The sequence below is a fragment of the Oryctolagus cuniculus genome, chromosome 12 (genome assembly GCF_964237555.1).
Source record: "Oryctolagus cuniculus chromosome 12, mOryCun1.1, whole genome shotgun sequence".
In the NCBI taxonomy this organism is placed as follows: domain Eukaryota; kingdom Metazoa; phylum Chordata; class Mammalia; order Lagomorpha; family Leporidae; genus Oryctolagus; species Oryctolagus cuniculus.
This window is the reverse complement of record NC_091443.1, coordinates 96,335,496-96,352,583: the sequence shown is the minus strand read 5'-3', so window position 1 is coordinate 96,352,583 and position 17,088 is coordinate 96,335,496. Positions and strand designations below refer to the sequence as shown.

General features: G+C 44.4%; 2 protein-coding genes and 1 long non-coding RNA gene across 30 annotated transcripts in view; 1 reads left to right on the top strand and 2 right to left on the bottom strand.

The window, feature by feature from the left end:
• Positions 1-17,088, top strand: part of LOC103346435 (neuroblastoma breakpoint family member 4) — a 1,612,367-nt gene that overhangs the window by 775,293 nt on the left and 819,986 nt on the right. The gene's annotated exons all lie outside the window — the stretch shown is intronic.
• LOC103346987 (putative neuroblastoma breakpoint family member 5) overlaps positions 1-17,088 on the bottom strand; it is a 344,943-nt gene that overhangs the window by 959 nt on the left and 326,896 nt on the right. For 12 of the 22 annotated variants that reach the window (XM_070054481.1, XM_070054482.1, XM_070054478.1 and 9 more), the window contains 9 exons: positions 12,738-12,905; positions 12,069-12,475; positions 11,779-11,885; positions 11,453-11,545; positions 6,890-6,930; positions 4,365-4,562; positions 2,678-2,780; positions 1,706-1,911; positions 76-130 (listed from right to left, as the gene is read on the bottom strand). In XM_070054481.1, coding sequence (XP_069910582.1) covers positions 76-130; positions 1,706-1,911; positions 2,678-2,780; positions 4,365-4,562; positions 6,890-6,930; positions 11,453-11,545; positions 11,779-11,828 — 746 coding nt within the window. In that variant the 5' untranslated portion in view covers positions 11,829-11,885; positions 12,069-12,475; positions 12,738-12,905. Of the gene's footprint in view, positions 1-75; positions 131-1,705; positions 1,912-2,677; positions 2,781-4,364; positions 4,563-6,889; positions 6,931-11,452; positions 11,550-11,778; positions 12,476-12,737; positions 12,906-13,812; positions 14,028-16,725; positions 16,888-17,088 lie in introns of those variants that run through there. The other 10 variants (XM_070054491.1, XM_070054492.1, XM_070054486.1 and 7 more) reach the window with 9 other exon arrangements.
• LOC103346986 (neuroblastoma breakpoint family member 4) overlaps positions 1-17,088 on the bottom strand; it is a 320,087-nt gene that overhangs the window by 17,671 nt on the left and 285,328 nt on the right. The gene's annotated exons all lie outside the window — the stretch shown is intronic.

Sequence of the window (17,088 nt, the reverse complement as noted above, 5' to 3'; positions counted from 1 at the left end):
TTGTCTCTCCCAGGATCTACTGTGACACTTCAGGGATCCCTGCAAAGTCAAAGTCCACAGGGCTGGCAGACCTACCTGGTATGGGGAGAGTCCACGTAAGGCTCCTCCTGGTTCCCAGATGTCTGGTTGACTGTAAATCAAGTCAGATAAGGAAGGACACCTTCAGGAAATGGTCCAACGCCACAGCTACCACCACCAGGACTTCTACTTTTCCATGAGAGACATCTGGGACTTTGGCAACAGCCTCAGAGGCTACAGTGTGTCTCCAGGCCACCATCCCGGCCTGATCATATGCCCTTGGAGCCAGGTGATCCCATTCTCTCCATTGAAACAGGATGTTACCCACATCTCCCGTGGCCTCATTTTCTGGAAACCCTAAGATCATCTGGCCCCCAACAACATCAGCTCCAGCAATAGGCTACCTGGCTGTTGGGTTGAGAACAGCCAAATGCGAATTTGCTCTTCATTGTCTTGGAGACTGAATGGACAGTGAACTCTGTGTACTGCTACTGGGTGGAAGTATGAGTTCTACAGAGCCTCTGGTCCACCAGGATCTCTGGGGCCACCCAGAGAGTGTAGGGCATTAGTGGCTCCAGTCAGACCTAATGCCCAAGATGGAACACTGAGGGCATGGCATAGTGTTCTAGAGAACTCGGGAGCTCAGTCAACTTCATCAGGGAAGAGAAAGGCCACATGGTTTGCTAGGCTGAAATCCAGAGGTAGCTGCAAAATGCAGGGGGCTGTGGCTGTCAGGGAGTGTTACCAGGGTGTGAATATCCCACAGGAGATGGCCATAGTGTTACTTCTACTGTGAAAGAGATTATTTGACACTCTACAGACAAGGAGATTGAAATCCACAAAAGATCTGTCACACGTGTGTGAAAACACGCTGGGGAGCAGCCGAGACTTTCCACTCTTGCACTGTGGCTTTTGTTCCCTCTCACAAGCTGCCTCCAGTCACATCCTCTCTCCGGTGTTTTGAAACTGGAGGGAATACAGTAACTCTTCCCTCCATACCCACCCTCCACCCCACCTTCTCTGGCGGTGATAGAGCTTGAGATTGAGTCACAGGGATAGAGACACATGGGCAGGACATGTGCTCTGGCAAACGGTTGCCTGCCCTGCTAGGGAGCAAAGACCTCTGACACCGTGCATGGCTGCCTCCCTGGTGAAGGAAGCATCAGGAGCCTCACTGAAGCTCCCACCCCACCTTCTCCCTCTCCTATTCCCGTTCCACAAAAGGTTTCTCTGGGAAAAAAAAAAAAGAAAATCCCAGATCTGGGTTTAGAAAAGTCTGTATATACTATCAATTCAACAGTAAATTTCTCTCTCCCCCGCCCATCCCTGTAACTCTGCCTATAAAATAAAAAATCAATCTTTATAAAAAGGTAAGTGTATTTCAATGGAAATAAAATGGAAATCCAAGCATGAAAAAAGAAAGCTAGAGGATGCGGCCTCCTGCTCCAAGGCCAATTGCATCAGGGAGGAGGAGATCTCTGCAGCCCTGGGACCTTCAAAGCTCTGCATTTCCCACTCTTTGTTCCTACACAAGTACCCTGACCAAAAATGGCCGCAAATGTTTAGAGAACTATTTACAGAATTGTTTACACAAACCTACAGACTGTTGGTAAATGTTCTTTGAAGAAGTGTGGAGTCGGATGCCAACTTGAGACCATCTTAAGTCTCAGAGCCTTGGCCACCTTACCTGTGCTGAGTTTGGCAACAAGGTGCTCTGTCAGCTTGAGCAGCTCAGTGAGTAGTTGCCGGCTCTGGCAGCTGTCAGGGTCCTGCTGGGTGAGGAGGGCCTGGAGATTTTGATGAATGAGCTGAGAAAGAGCTCTCCCTTCCTGTAACTTCCGCTGTAATTGGGTCAGCTCTTGGGCCTGCTCTTGAATTTGAACACCACATTTCCTAAGGTGTGACAGGAGAGAAGATGTCAAGGTGGGAACGGCCCCATGGTGTGTTCTGTGTCTCTGCAGAGATTTGGTGAGAATGTGCTCACAGGGCCCTCTAAGCAGCATCACTGCCTGTGTGGGAAAATGCCCACAGTAGGGAAGAGGAAAAGATGGAGCAAGAGATTCCTCTTTAGTAGAGAGACAGACCTTGCGAGATTACTAGACACTGGGCTGACTTTTTGGTTCTCTAAACAACACCAAGGTTCTTCCTCAGCTCCCTCACCAACATGTTCCTTAAGTTCCTCACTCCAGCCACAGACCTTTCCTTATTAAAATGCAGTGTGCAGCGAGTGGTCACAAAGGTAGACACAGAAACATGCCAGGCACAATGGCTTTCAGCAGAAATAACGACTGACAGGGAGAATCTAAGACAGCATCCACGGTCAGGAGGTGATGGAGACACAGTTAATGAGGAGGGGATCCACAGCACTATGTGGATACAAAACTTCTCTGTGTGGTTCACGTTCTTCAATTTTGTATGTGAATTTCAAGTCAATAAGTGCCTCGTTTTTCAAGTCAAAAAGAGGTTCTAAATATCCACTGCAGCCTACAATTTGGTGATTTCTCTGTTGTCTGCCTGCTTTATAAATCTGAGGGGTCAGCCCACCATGTAAATCCCTGCCCTTCTCCTGGCCACATCAGTTCTTGGTTCCCCAGCTGAGCTGCCCCACTTGAGAGATGCATTCACCTTTCCACCTGCCCACCCGAGAGAGCCCCCTTACTTGAGATTCTCCGCAGGTAGCAGCTCCTCTGCCAGCTGCCCCTCCAGGAAGTGCGGCTTCTCCCTCAGCATTGATTCAATTAGATCTTCATACTCTTCACAATCTGAGGAAAGACACGCACACACATACACCTGCCTCAGTGGAAAGGTGAGCGGGCTGCTAAGGTCACTGTCTGTCAGGAAGTGGAGCTACACCATCAAGCTCTTGGTGTGAATTTCCTCCTCTTTGTTTCTTTAGCTCCCAGGGACAGGACACTTATAATCTCCATTTTATTTATATTTGTTCAGGGATTTAAAAAAAAAGCTTTATATATTTTTTTGGAAAGCCAGAGTTACACAGAGAGAAGGAAAAGCAAATAGACAGAGAGAGAGGTCTTTCAATCTTTGGCCGATCCAAAGCCAGGAGCCAGGAGCCTCTTCCGGGTCTCCCACATGGGTGCAGGGGCCCAAGGCCTTGGACCGTCTTCTACTGCTTTCCCAGGCCACAGCAGAGAGCTGGATTGGAAGTGGAGCAGCCAGGTCTTGAATCGGCACCCATAGGGGATGCCGGCACTGCAGGCGGTGGCTTTACCCACTATACTACAGTGCCGGCCCCTCAGGGAATTTTTTCTAATCCCTTCTTTTTTTAAAAATATTAATGTTTTATTTCTTATTTTTTCAGTTAACTTTTTTTTAAAGATTTACTCATTTATTTGAAAGGCAGAGTTATAGAGATTCAGAGGCAGGGAGAGAGAGCTAAGTCTTCCATCTACTGGCTCACTCCACAAATGGCCACAATGGCTGGAGCTGTGCCAACCTGAGGCCAGGAGCTAGGTTCTTCCCCCAGGTCTCCCACACAGGCGCAGGGGTCCAAGCTCTTGGGCCATCTTAGACTACTTTCCCAGGCCATAGCAGAGAGCTGGATCAGAAGTGGAGCAGCCAGATTCAAACCAACACCTGCAGGTGGTGGCTTTACCTGCTATGCCACAGCGCTGGCCCCAGATAATGTATTTTTCATTTATACTACTGCCAAAGGCTTAATGGCTCTACTTAATAAACAGTTCAAGAAATAAAGAATAAGTGGACCATAATCCAGCCAGAGAATAGACAGGAGTTATATACAATAATCAAATCAAAAGATGCTCATCTTCACTTATGTTAAGTAACTCTAAAGTAGTCATAGAAACACCAAAGCTATAGTAGTATATAATTCCCACCAATTTATTGGATAAAGATTTAAAATAACATTTGAGAAAATACTACATTGGCAGCAAATGAGCGAAGAAGAGTTCAAATGCACCTGAAGGGACTTGGCAAAGTGACTCAGCTGGAGCGGGACAGTGTCAGAATTCCCACCCTACAGCTCAGTGAAAACGTGGAAAATTGGCTGAACTTGTGCTTCAGTTATTCCTGCACAACCAACTGATGCTGCAACTACTAACGCTAATCCTTCTCAGAGCATGGTAGCTATGTAACTTATTTGGTAGAGAGAAGAGAAGGATCAAGGTTAGCAAACAGGTCATTTCTCCAAGAGGTGACATCAAATACTCATCATTTCGGTGACACTGAACCTATAGAACTTATTGTGGAATGGGAACATGAATAATGCTGTGCCTCCCATTCAATCTATATTAACAAATTTCTCTATTTTATTTGTATTTCTTTTTTAGAAATAAAACATTAAACACAGGGAAAAAGAACGAACTTACTGTGGTCCCGCAGGTGCTTTGCCAGGAGGTAGGCCTTAGTCTCAGCTCTACGAAGCTTCTCCTTCAGTTCTTTTGATTCTCGTTGGCTCTTTGCCAGTTGAGAGCTTAATTGCTCACTGGTTTCTACCCTCACGTCAAGTGAGGGACCGAGAGTCAGTGCCATATCGATGCTTGTAGCAAAATGAGTATATCCAGGGACTAGGAAGAAGACACCCAAGAAAAAGAGGAGTTAAAGAAAATGAAACCTCTTTCAGTAGGACTGATAGATGAGGATAACTGTACCTCCCAACTTACTGTTAGGAAACACCCCACAACACTTTAACACCTTTATTCTCGATTCAGTCAGGTGCCAGAGCTCAGAGCATAAGCTCCTGCTTATTGCTCAACATCTGACAGAGTGAGAGAAGTAGGGCTTCACTTCCAGGTAACTTGGCAGTTACTGTCACAGAATCAAAACACGGTGGGTATCATGGAATCTTGGGAGCCACTGCCTTCCAGTTGCCTAGGCCACCTGGCTGATGCACAAGCCTGATTGGTCCTTTTAAAGTCTTAAGGGGACCACCTCTGAAAGTCTTAAGGGGACCACCTCTTAACGTCTTAAGGGGACCACCCACTCAACACAGCCTCCACAGTTGTGTACCCCTGGCTGAAACCATAGTCCTACCTTTTCCCAAAAGCGTCTAAGCATATTTCTCATTCCTCTGTTCTAAAAGATTAAGGCAGGACTCATATCCTAACAATTTTTACTTTAAGGGTTGTCATAAAGTCACTCCAACTTTTCTTTATGTCAAAAGAGACCACAAGGCTTTTCCACCACTGAGAGATGTTGAATTATAAACTGCCATGATGTTCTTCTCAGACTCTTCAGCTTCTTAGACCCAATAATCTGTTAGGAACAAAAGCACAGCAAAACACTAAGCCAAGGGTTCACTTTTAAATGTTTTGTATCCCATCTCAGTAGACTTTCTGTTGCACTCAAGGGTTGTGCTGGCTTTGCCCTGACAGGGGCAGCACATGGGCATTTCATTCAACTGAAAGCCAGTTAGATGCCCTTACATCCTCAGTGTCTTCCTCTAAGTGGGCCTGCCCTGTTTCACCATCACTTGATGGACACTTTACACTTGACACTTACGGGTTTCATTCGAGCCCCACAAGAGCCTTTTCAAGATATCAACTGACACAAATAGTTGATGTGAACCTCCCCCCAATACACAGTGAACATCCATGTGGGAAAACTTGCAAATCTGATGGTATTCTTTTCATATTTGCATTCAGTTTATCTACATATTGAACAGGATCCATCTGCAGTTTTTATGTAACATTGCCTGATAAATTTTCTTATTGGCTAAGTCCTATTGAATGGTAGCTGAATTCCACTAATGAGGCTGGTCCTGAACCCCTCAGCATCTTCCCACTCTAATGTGTAAGATATCAGTTTCTGAGATGAATCAAAGGTATGAAGAAATTCATTTTCAGCTGTCTCTGATCTTCATATTCTATGGCAGAAATAATTATTCATCAAATTCTTAATCTTAAAAAATCATAAACTAAAGCATCACAAGATTACATGTCCTACTTTACATTGTACAGGGGTGGATTTAGGGTAGTGTTAATAAAAACAAAGTAACAGTGATAACTTCTTGGTGAATTTATACCCAGCATTTGGCAAAGCACTGTACAAATGACAACATTTCACTTTCATCACAATCCTTGAGATGATCATGAAAGTACAATGTCCCAAAGAAGAGGGACAGGAAATGACTCCTCTGGCCATATTTAAATGAACATATTCTCTGGTTCTGGCAGAGTGGCCAGTGAATAAAGGGAGCAGCACTTATTACAGCATCATTTTCCAGGGCATATATGTGCCTCATGGGCTACTAGGACCAAAATATGGAGGCATCTGCAAGCTTTCTTTCCTATATGCAACACAACTCCTAGCATCGAGGATTTCAGATTCTTTGAGATGTCCAAGAGAAGTATGAGATTAGGGTCTTTGACTGATGTAATTTGATCTGCTATTTAATATCCGTGATTCTCTCTAAGGCTCTTGCCTGGTGTGTGACATTCCTTTCTGCTAAGAACACCACTGTAATCTTGGGGTCTTGGCTACTATATAGGCCAACATATCTGAGACACTCATGTCACCACTTCTGTGTGGGGTCTGGGGCATGCTAAAATTGTACACATCCAGTCTGGAATTTCCCTGAGGTTCAAGTGACACACATTCATCCACAGGGCATGACATTGGCAGATGAAAACAGTCTATGGCTTCATCTTTGTATTAACTGAAGTCCCGCAGTCTGGAGACCAGGTTTTCTCAAGGTAGGAGATCAGCATTGAACTACAGAAGGGAACGTCTGAGCAAGATTTCATGCCCTCCACACTCAAATATCAAATAGAATAAGACACAGCACCACACTATGTCTGCTGGTCACATGTAAGAATTGGAAACAGACACCTTAGAGCACAGATCCTAAGTGAAATGTTCACCTTCTACATGCAATGCACCTCTCTCTACTTACCATATACATACGTGTAAAGCTTCACGGCCACAATGTTGTATCTGAAATTATGAAAGTCAAATGTATTTTCAAAGACAGATCTTCTTGGTCTTTAGCAAGGCAATAGGATGTAAATACCACATAAGCCATGCAGTACTTGTACTTCACTGCATCAGAGCCAGAACATTTAGCCAAACACATAATGTCGGCAAGGAAATATGTGAACATTCTCATAATGCAGGTAAATAAAGACAATGCATAGTCTCTCGCCTCTTCTATAAGGTTTTGTCACTGAATGAGAATATGAAATATCTTTCAATTCATACATCTTATTAGAGCTTAGAACTAAAAATGAGATTATGGAGGTTTAGGGGTCATAGTTTGAAATGAATACAGGGAGGATGATATGGAAGGGAATATGGTTTGGGATGAAGGTGTTTCAGAGAACAACCCCAGTGTACCAAGATACTATACCCTTTTTTCTTTCCTAAAACTCAATTCTCATTGTCATTTATTCTTTTTAGAAACATTGTTGATTCTGTTCGTTCCCTTTATTCTACCAATAGCATATTATCGTCCACTTTTCTCTCCTAAGGTCCAGAATAACACTAGACTCATTCAATAGGCTCTGGATTCTAATGTCTTCCAACCTCGTGGATCAGCTAAGTTTCAGGTTAACTTGCCAGAGATGGTAAATCATTTCTAAGGAAGTACGAAGACTGAACAAAACTCTGCTGCTCAGAATCCCATCTTTGATGACTCCAAGGCGCTCATTTGGGTTAGTGATACATCTCCTAACTATGTTCCCCTTCTGCTTCACTACAACCCATTCTCTCTCCCTTGGGCATATTTGGCTTAGAGGAACTGCCTTTTGAGTTTTTATTATCTGTATGTTCTTCCTCTATACATGAATGAGGTTACTTTAAAGTTTCCTTCTATCTATTTAAATTCCTTTGTAAACTTAATTTGAAAAATCAAGAGAAAGCAATAACATAATGAAAACAAAATGTGTGCTTTTTATTTAATCTCCAAAACAACTAAAAAAAAGTTTGAAATAAATGTGGAGGTGTTTCCAGTACCATGACAACTGTGTTGGATTTCTAATTCCAATGACGTAGATTCTTCCATCCATTTTGTGATGTTTGTAACTGTATTAGTAACAACTGATGTTACTAACCTGGTTAACAGGTACTACCAAACTTTTAAGGATGAACTAACAGCAATTTATCTGAAATGATTCAAAGCAATGTAGAGCAAGGGAATCCTTCCTAACAAGTTCTCCATGAGGTCAGAATTCCCTTTATTTCAAAACTGGACAATGACAAAGCATCACCACAAAAATGAAAACTATAGGCCAACATCTCTCATGAACACAGATGCAAAAATTCTCAATAAACTGCTAGAAAACTGACTACAGCACCGTATTTAAAAAGATCACTGTGCCAAACAAGTGAGATTCATCCCAGGGATGTGAGGATGGTTCAAAACAGAAATCATACATATCACATATTACCTCAATGGAACAAAAGATTAAAGTTATATGATTATCTCAGTAGATAATGAAAAAGCATTTGCCACATTCAATATCCATTCAAAATAAAAGCCCTGAATTAATTTGATTTTGAAGGAACATACTTCAACATAATAAAGGTAGTAAGTGGCAAACCCACAGTCAATGTCATAGCGAATGGAAATGTTGGAAAAATCTCAGCTAAGATTTGGAACCAGATGAGGTTGTCTACCGTCACCACTCTTATCCAACATAGTACAAGAAGTTTCTGTCAGAGCAATTGTGCAAGAGAAACAAAAGGCATACAAATAGGAAAGGAGAAGTTAAAACATCTCCATTTGTAGATGACATGAGTCTCTATGTAGAAAAGCCTAACATCTACATCAAAGACTGTTAGAATAGGCAAACTACTTCAGTGAAGCTGCAGGATAAGAAAGCAACAACCAACAAGTAGAAGTTTGATATGAAAATAATAAGAGCAATGACTTCAAAAAGAACAAATTACCTTGGGATAAATTGAAATAAGAATGTAAAAGATCTCTACAAGGAAAATTAGAAAATCTGAATCAAAGAAATTATAGAAGAAACAAATAATGGAGAACCACTACTGTTCATAGTTGGGAGAATTGGTATTTTTAACTTATTTATACTACTCAAACCAATTTGCAGACTCAATTGAATACCATCAAGATGTAAATGACATTCCTCACAGAACTAGAAAAATAATTCTAAAGTTCTGACTTTCAAACAAACAAATGAATAAATCTAAAAAAAGAAAAAGAAAGAAAGAAAAGTGTGGGGCTACCACACAGCCATCCCTTGTTCTCATCACAGAATATCTCATGAAGGAGGCAATAGAACTCAACTTCTGGGGTCTTTCCAGACTAAACAAATAATCATTTGTAACTGACAGGCACCACACCTGGTTCCTGAGGTTTCTAATGACCTCGCTGGCACTCTAAATCTGATGTTAAGATGTCCCTTTGCAGAGCAGAGATGATTTCTGATTTTCTACTTGACTGGAGCTCTTCTTGCTCCCTTAGCTGGCTTTCCAAGGGCTTTTTCCCAGGGCAGTGGCCTGTGCTGAGCCCAGATGCACAGAGCATGGCCTTTCCATGAGAACCAATGTCCTGAGGGTATCATGCTCCTCACCCTCTGAAAACAAATATACCTTCTTCAGAAAAAGTTGAATATGGTGCCAGCACTGTGACATAGTGGGTAATGCCTCTGCATGCAGTGCTGGCATCCCATATGGGCACTAGTTCGAGTCCTGTCTGCTCCACTTCTTCTCCAGCTCTCTATTATGGCCTGGGAAAGCAGTTGAAGATGACCCAAGGGCTCAGGTCCCTGCACCCACGTGGGAGACCCAGAAGAAGCTCCCAACGCCCAGATTTGCATCAGCACAGCTCTGGCCGTGGTGGCCATCTGAGGAGTGAACCAGCAGATGGAAGATCTCTTTCTCTCCCTCTCCTCTCTCTGCATAACTGTGACTTTCAAGTAAATCTAAATCTTATAAAAAAGAAAATGTTGAATATTCTGCAGTGACTTCTATACTTGGGAGAAGGCAGGTTTGTCACAAGGACAATAATGACTAGAGGCAAAGTTGAAGCTGTACTGTTTTCAGCCCTGGCACTGTATCAGGCCTTAAGATGCAGTGCTTCTTAGCTTTTCAACAGCCCTGCAAGTTAGGTGCAGTTGCCTGCTTTTACTGATGGTGAGACCTACACTCAGGGAGAGGTAAGCTGGCTTATTCTAGGTCACTCAGACTAGCAAAGACAGATCCAGAATTCAAATCCTACAATGTCCTGTGTCTTTTCCACACAGGTCCATGTATCTCAAGTATGACAGTGACATGGGCCTTCTATACCAAGGATGGGCACAGGAGCTGTGGAACAAGAAATTCTTTCATTCTGAAAGCATGATGCTCTTAACATATTACTATGATTTAACAGTGTTTTGGGGGAGGGCAGATGCCATTTTCCAGCAGGTTAAACAACAACTTGGGAAGGCCACATCCCATATCAGAGTCCTTGTTCCAGTCATGGCCACTCTGCTTTTGATCCAGATCCCTGTCAAAATATCTTGGGGAGCAGTGGATGATACTTCAAGTACTTGGGCCCCTTCCACCCACATCTGGACCAGACCAAAGCCAGGAACCAAGAACTCCATCTCTCTCTCTCTCTTCCCCTCCATCGCTACATCTCCAATACTCTGTCAAATAAAAACATAAATCTTTAAATAGTGTTGAATCTACATATTTGGAAAAGCAGAAATAGTCGAACAGGACTTCAAAGAACTGCATCAGTGTCCATACACCAAGGTGAACACTCCCCCTCCACCGTGGACTCAAGTCATATGTCTGTCACAGCACTTCCCGTGCCTTTTGGCAGTTTCTTGTTTTCCAGGTGGAGCTCCTGGAGAGCTGGGGTAACATTTCATTCAACTCTGCATCAACAGCACATAACAGCACCAGTAACAGCTAGGTAGGAGCACTCAGTAACCATGTGCTCAGAGGCTGAAAAGAGAAGACATCATCTCATGGGCATTCTGTCCCAGTGGCCTCTCAAATCCTCTGCCTTCTCCATTTTGAAAAATCCTCAGCAAAGTTCATTTCTGTAGGGGAATCCTGACAACTCCTTCAGAGTGTCTGAGGAGAAAATCCATGTGTTGAGCAGTGATAAATGTGGCAGGGATAAGGAAGCAATGTCACCACACACTGCTCATCTGGGCTGCATCCAAAACCAGTGCATCCCAACACTCAGCAGTTGTCACACCCCACTGGAACTGTCTGGTTTGGGGCCATCTTTCCTCACTCCCTTGGACACTTCCAGGGCATAGATCAGGCTTTATTGCCTGTTGCCATTGCCTAGGGCATTACTTGCAAAACTCAGGAGAAAATGTTGTGAAAACCTTTCTAAAGGCTGAAGATGTGCTGAAGATTAGTATCACCACTGCTTTGGTGCAAGGGAACCTTTCTTTTGTATCTCCTGACCTAAAAGGAAGAACTGTGTAGGTAATGACTGGCATCCCCAGCCCACCTCCAAGTGTTTCCATCCATCCATGCCCACATTTACCTGATGGGCATCGCTGGAAGGGCAGTTCCAGGGTCAAGGCTCTGGGGTCTGGAGTAAGGCCTCCTGTGCACATCCCCTCTTCTTGGCATAGGTCTTCCTTGGGAGAACAAAGCAGGGCTGCATTCCTTCTGTCGATCTCCTTGTTCAGATACTCAAGGAGTTCTGGATAAGGGCACTATCTCATTCCTTGCTGCTCAGTACCAGTTGTTATTTAGGGAGGGTGATGATGCTGTGCACATTCTTTGCTTTTCTCTGGACCTTCCCGAACTCAGCCTGAAGGTACACTCATTCAGACCCACTTTTGTGACCCCAGGATCTACTGTCACCTCATTCTTCTCTTTGTCTTCTTGGATCTCCCACCCACCAGGCACTGCATCTCCTATTATGCTCTTTTTGTTCTGCATTCTCAGGCCAAAGGTTCAGCGAGATGCTCCTGAAGGAAACATAATCAGGGTTGGGTATGCTCTTGACCACAGTTGTTACTGATCTCTATTACAGACATCTTATTCCATAATTGACTCAGACACACCCCAGAGCATGAAGTGACCTCACAGACCTACAACAGCTTCCTTATTTTTCAGGAAGACAATCAAGGCTCAGGAAGGATTAGACTTGCCTATATCTCCACAGCTACTTGGATACAGCACCACAATTAAAAACCTTGGTCTTAAAACATCCTGAGTCTCAGAACCTCTTGTGTTCAAGGTGGCCTTTGAAAGAAAAGCAAAATTTCCTTACACCATATGGAAAAGAAATGAGGACCATGACAATAGGAAACGTGTTATTGTGGGTTCTACAGCTATGTGAATTACCACCAGCCAGTTTTAAGTCAGTAGATGATAAACTGGGACCTGGGAACACAGGACAAAACAATCACACTCATCAGAATTTTAAATTGTAAGCATAATGCACTTAACTTATTATTTGTTCAGGTTTCGCTCATGTAATAGGAGGCAGCCTTCATGAGAGCAAGAACTGTTGTCTGTCGGGGTCACAGAGTATGCCCAGTGACTTCACAGGTGCCTGCATAGAAACATTCACAGGTGTTGAAATAAGATGGACTAAAACAATTTTCTGAACTGACAACTCACTCGGAACTCACAACTCCAGAGAGTAAATGGGCAAAAGTGGGGAGAGGGGGCAGGAAGCAGAAGGAAGAAATAGAAGCAGTAAAACTATGTGCAGATCCGAGGGAAAGTGGAATAAGGATATGGGCTAGAGAGGCGGCTGAGAAGCTCAGGGAGGGCAGAGATCTGACTGAGAAGTGGCTTATTTAAAAACTTACTTTGTCATTCCAGGTCCCCATCAGCTGCCAGACGCACCAGATCTCAGAAGGGAATGGCAGAACCTGGCACCAATGTCACTGCTGCTGGCTCTTCCACGTGCGGCCTCTTCCTCAACATTGTCAGTGAACTTGCTGCTCTCATCTTCAGTGTCATCCCCGTGGCTGCGCCTGGAAGGCAGTTCAGAAGACAAAGGGGATTCCCTTCACAGATGGCTTCCAGACAGAAGGGCAAATTACACTCCCATCTGCCTCCTCACAGGCTTGGCCCCCGCGAGCCAGGCTGGCAAAGAAGGCAGAACTCAACCTTCTCCTTTGGCATGGATTCTGTGTACACAGAAGCCTACGCTTCAAAATATAAGATGGCTTTGACTGCACACATCTGTAATTAAGTTGCCAGCCTCCAGATAAAGTGGCTACCTTCTTCCTCATTTCAAGTCAGCCTGACTTCTTCCCATTCCTGCCACTGTCCTGTTAGGCAACAACCTTCCCTTCTTTAACATGTGAAAGGGACTACCATTTTCCCCAGCACTGAGTTATGAGAAGGCCCTTCCTTTCTTGGGGCTTAGGAGATCCCTGTTCCTCTCGTACTTTCCCACTGTAGGAATCAGTTGTGCATAGGGTAACAATCTGTATAAGGAACTTCCCTCTTGTAGTCCTGTGTGATCCAGAGCTCCAGGAACAGTCAAGAGCAAAGGAACAGAATGGTTCACACGTTTCTTTATCCTTTTCCCAACATCCCCGCCTTCCCATATTTCTCAAACCCTTGACCAATATAACCATCCTTTGCCTTAGAGGTTTCTTGCACTGCTTTGTCCTCAAGGGATTTTTCATCCATTCTTTCATTCCCCAAAGATGGGCCCAGTCCCCCTAGGCCCAAAACACCTGTAGTCTTTTCCAAGGATAGGGAGCCTTTGGTCCTGGCAAAGCTCCAGGGCAGTGCTGAGTGGCAGAAGGAAGCTTGTAAAACAGATACCAGGCATCGGTGGCTCCTGAACACCTGAAATGTGGCCATGTGACTGAGAATCTGCATTTCTTGTTTTATTTTATTGAAGTTATTTCATATTTAAATACTCACATGTGGCTGGTGGCTACCATATTGGACAGCACAAATCTGCGCTCTTTCTTCCTTTTTACATCAGTTAAAATTTGTCCAATTTGAGATCAAGAACTGTTGTTCAGGCCGGTGCCATGGCTCACTTAGCTAATTCTCCGCCTGCGGTGCCAGCACACTAGGTTCTAGTCCCAGTTGGGACGCTGGATTCTGTCCTGGTTGCTCCTCCTCCAGTCCAGCTCTTTGCTGTGGCCCGGGAAGGCAGTGGAGGATGGCCCAAGTCCTTGGGCCCCTGCACCTGCATGGGAGACCAGGAGGAAGCACCTGAATCCTGGCTTCACTTTGGCGCAGTGTGCCGGCTGCAGCAGCCATTTGGAGGGTGAACCAATGGAAGGAAGACCTCTCTTACTCTCTCTCTCTGTCTAACTCTGTCAAAAATAAAGAACTGTTGTTCACATTACTGATTCATTCTGAAAGCAGAGATATTAATTATGTTAATTCATGAGACACCAAAGAAAATATCTTATGACTGCCTCTGTGTCTTCCAGAATCTGTGCAACTTACAGAATCTCCAGATCTGATTGTGATCCTGGCCTCAACAGCTACCTCATTAAACTCCTCTCCTTAGCACTGCATAAGTAGGTCTCAAAGAGATTAGGTGACTTGTTCAAGGTGACCCAGGAATCCCTGACAAGGGTGATGCCAAGAAGTCAAGTCTCTGGGCTCTATGACAGACGTGGCTGTTTCTTCTGGTGACAGATGCAATCTTTACCTTTGCTTCTTCTAAGGCCAAGGCACCTGCCCTTGAGCAGACATCTGTGAATTGAAGGGCTCTCATGACAATGTACAGCCACCCTTGGCACATGAGGTGACCTGGAGCAGTTCATGTCTCCACTCCAGGTTTTGGTACCTGCAGGTTTACACGAGTATTTTCAATGACCCTGGCTGATCCCATCAAGAACTAAGAGGAAGTCAGCATGCTGTTCCAACAACTTGTGTTAAAACTCACCCTGGGAGTCTGTGTTGTGTTGTATCATGTAAAGCTGCCATATGGGTGCCACTGCCAGTTCCTGTCCTGGTTCCTCTAACTCTTATTTTTTGTAATATTTATTTGTTTGAAAGCGTCACAGAGAAAGGAGAACAGACAGAAAGAGGGAGAGAGGGAGAGAGGCAGAGAGGGAGAGAGGCAGAGAGAAAATCTTCCATCCTCTGGTTTACTCCCCAACTGGCACAATGGCCACTTCTTGGCCAGGCCCATAACCAGGAACCGGAGCTTCATCTACAATTCTCACATGGGTGAAAGGACCCAAGCACTTGGGCCATGTTCCACTGCTTTCCTGGGTACATTAGCGGGGAGCTGGATTGGAAGTGGAACAGCTTGGACTTGAACCAGCACCCATATGGGATATCAGCATCACAGGTGGCTGGCTGCTTTACTCTCTATGCCTCAATGCTGGCTTTGCACAACTTCTGATCCAGTTCCCTGTTAATGACCTGGGAAAACCAACAGAGGATGATCCAAGCACTTGGGCCCCTGATACTCATGGGGCAGTCCTGGATGAAACTGCTGGCTCTTGACTTCAGCTTGGCCCAGTCCTGGCCTTTATGGTCATCTGGGGAGTAGGCCAGCAGATGGAAGATCTGTCTCTCCATCTCTTGCTCTGTAACCCTGACTTTCAAATCAATAAATAAACCTTAAAAAAAATCCTCACCCTGGGTGAGAAGTGGGGGTGACAGAGAAAATAACCCAACCCACCAACTTCAGAGAATTATTTTAGAAACCGGCACTTTGGAGGAAAGCCTAACTGTGTATATGCATATGAGAGCGTGCTTTAAAATGTGAAAAATGAGGCTGGTACCGCAGCTCACTAGGCTAATCCTCCACCTTGCGGCGCCGGCACACCGGGTTCTAGTCCCAGTCGGGGCGCTGGATTCTGTCCTGGCTGCCCCTCTTCCAGGCCAGCTCTCTGCTGTGGCCAGGGAGTGCAGTGGAGGATGGCCCAAGTGCTTGGGCCCTGCACCCCACGGGAGACCAGGATGAGTACCTGGCTCCTGCCATCGGATCAGCGTGGTGCGCCGGCCACAATGTGCCGGCCGCAGCGACCATTGGATGGTGAACCAACGGCGAAGGAAGACCTTTCTCTGTCTGTCTTTCTCACTGTCCACTCTGCCTGTCAAAAACAAAATGAAAATAAAGATTGTTTGGAGGGAAAATTCAAATCTATGAAGAGATTTTTTCATAACATACATTTTCCTATTAATGACTCCTATTTAGGTGCATAAAAATTTTTGTTCCAAAATAAACTCTTAATTTATTTGAGAATTTGAGAGACAGATAGCTCCTGTCCACTGTTTTACAGCTCAAATGCTCACAACATTTCCACAGCATTGAGCTGGGAATTCAGTCCAGGCCTCACCCCTTGAATGGTAGGAACCCAATTACTTGAACCATCACCAATGTTTTCCCTCTGTATTAACAGAGGAGTCAGGATTCAGGAGTTAGAGATGCATATAAAAACCAAGTACTCCAATATGGGGTGCAGGCTTCTCTACTGGCCTCCTAACATATAGGCCAAATGCCCTCCTGTATACTGCTTATATCTGAATTCTATTTTCCATTAACTTTGTTGAAATACCCATGTTTATCCCATATTCTTTTTTTAAACTTTTATTTAATGAATATAACTTTCCAAAGTACAACTTTTGGATTATAGTGGCTTTCCCCATATTCTTATAATGTGTCTTTCTTTGAACTGTCCCCAAATACATGCAAAGATGTTATATGATCAGGGCAACAACTGAATTACCTGCAACTCTGAGATTGCTCTTTACTAAAACAACACATTGGGACACCTCAATGGAACGGCACCAGTATCCTCACAGAAGCCTGTCTCTTAATGGGCTCTGAAGGGAAGAATAGAACAAACTGAAGGATACCTACGATAGGGCTGGCACTGTGCCACAGCAGATAAGGCCACCACCTGAACCTCCAGCATCCCACATGGGCACCAGTTCGAGTCCTGTCTGTTCCATTTCTGATCCGGCTCTCTGCTGTGGTCTGGAAAAGCAGTGCAAGATGGCCCAGGTCCTTGGGCCCTTGCACCTGTGTGGAAAACCCGTAGGAAGCTCCCGGCTCTGGATCAGTGCAGCTCCAGCCATTGTGGCCATCTGGGGAGTGAACTAGCAGATGGAAGACTTCTCTCTCTGCCTCTGCCTCTCTGTAACTCTGCCTTTAGAATAAATAAATAAATCTTTAAAAATATATCTATGATAAAGTAAAGTACTCTGAACACTGCCTAA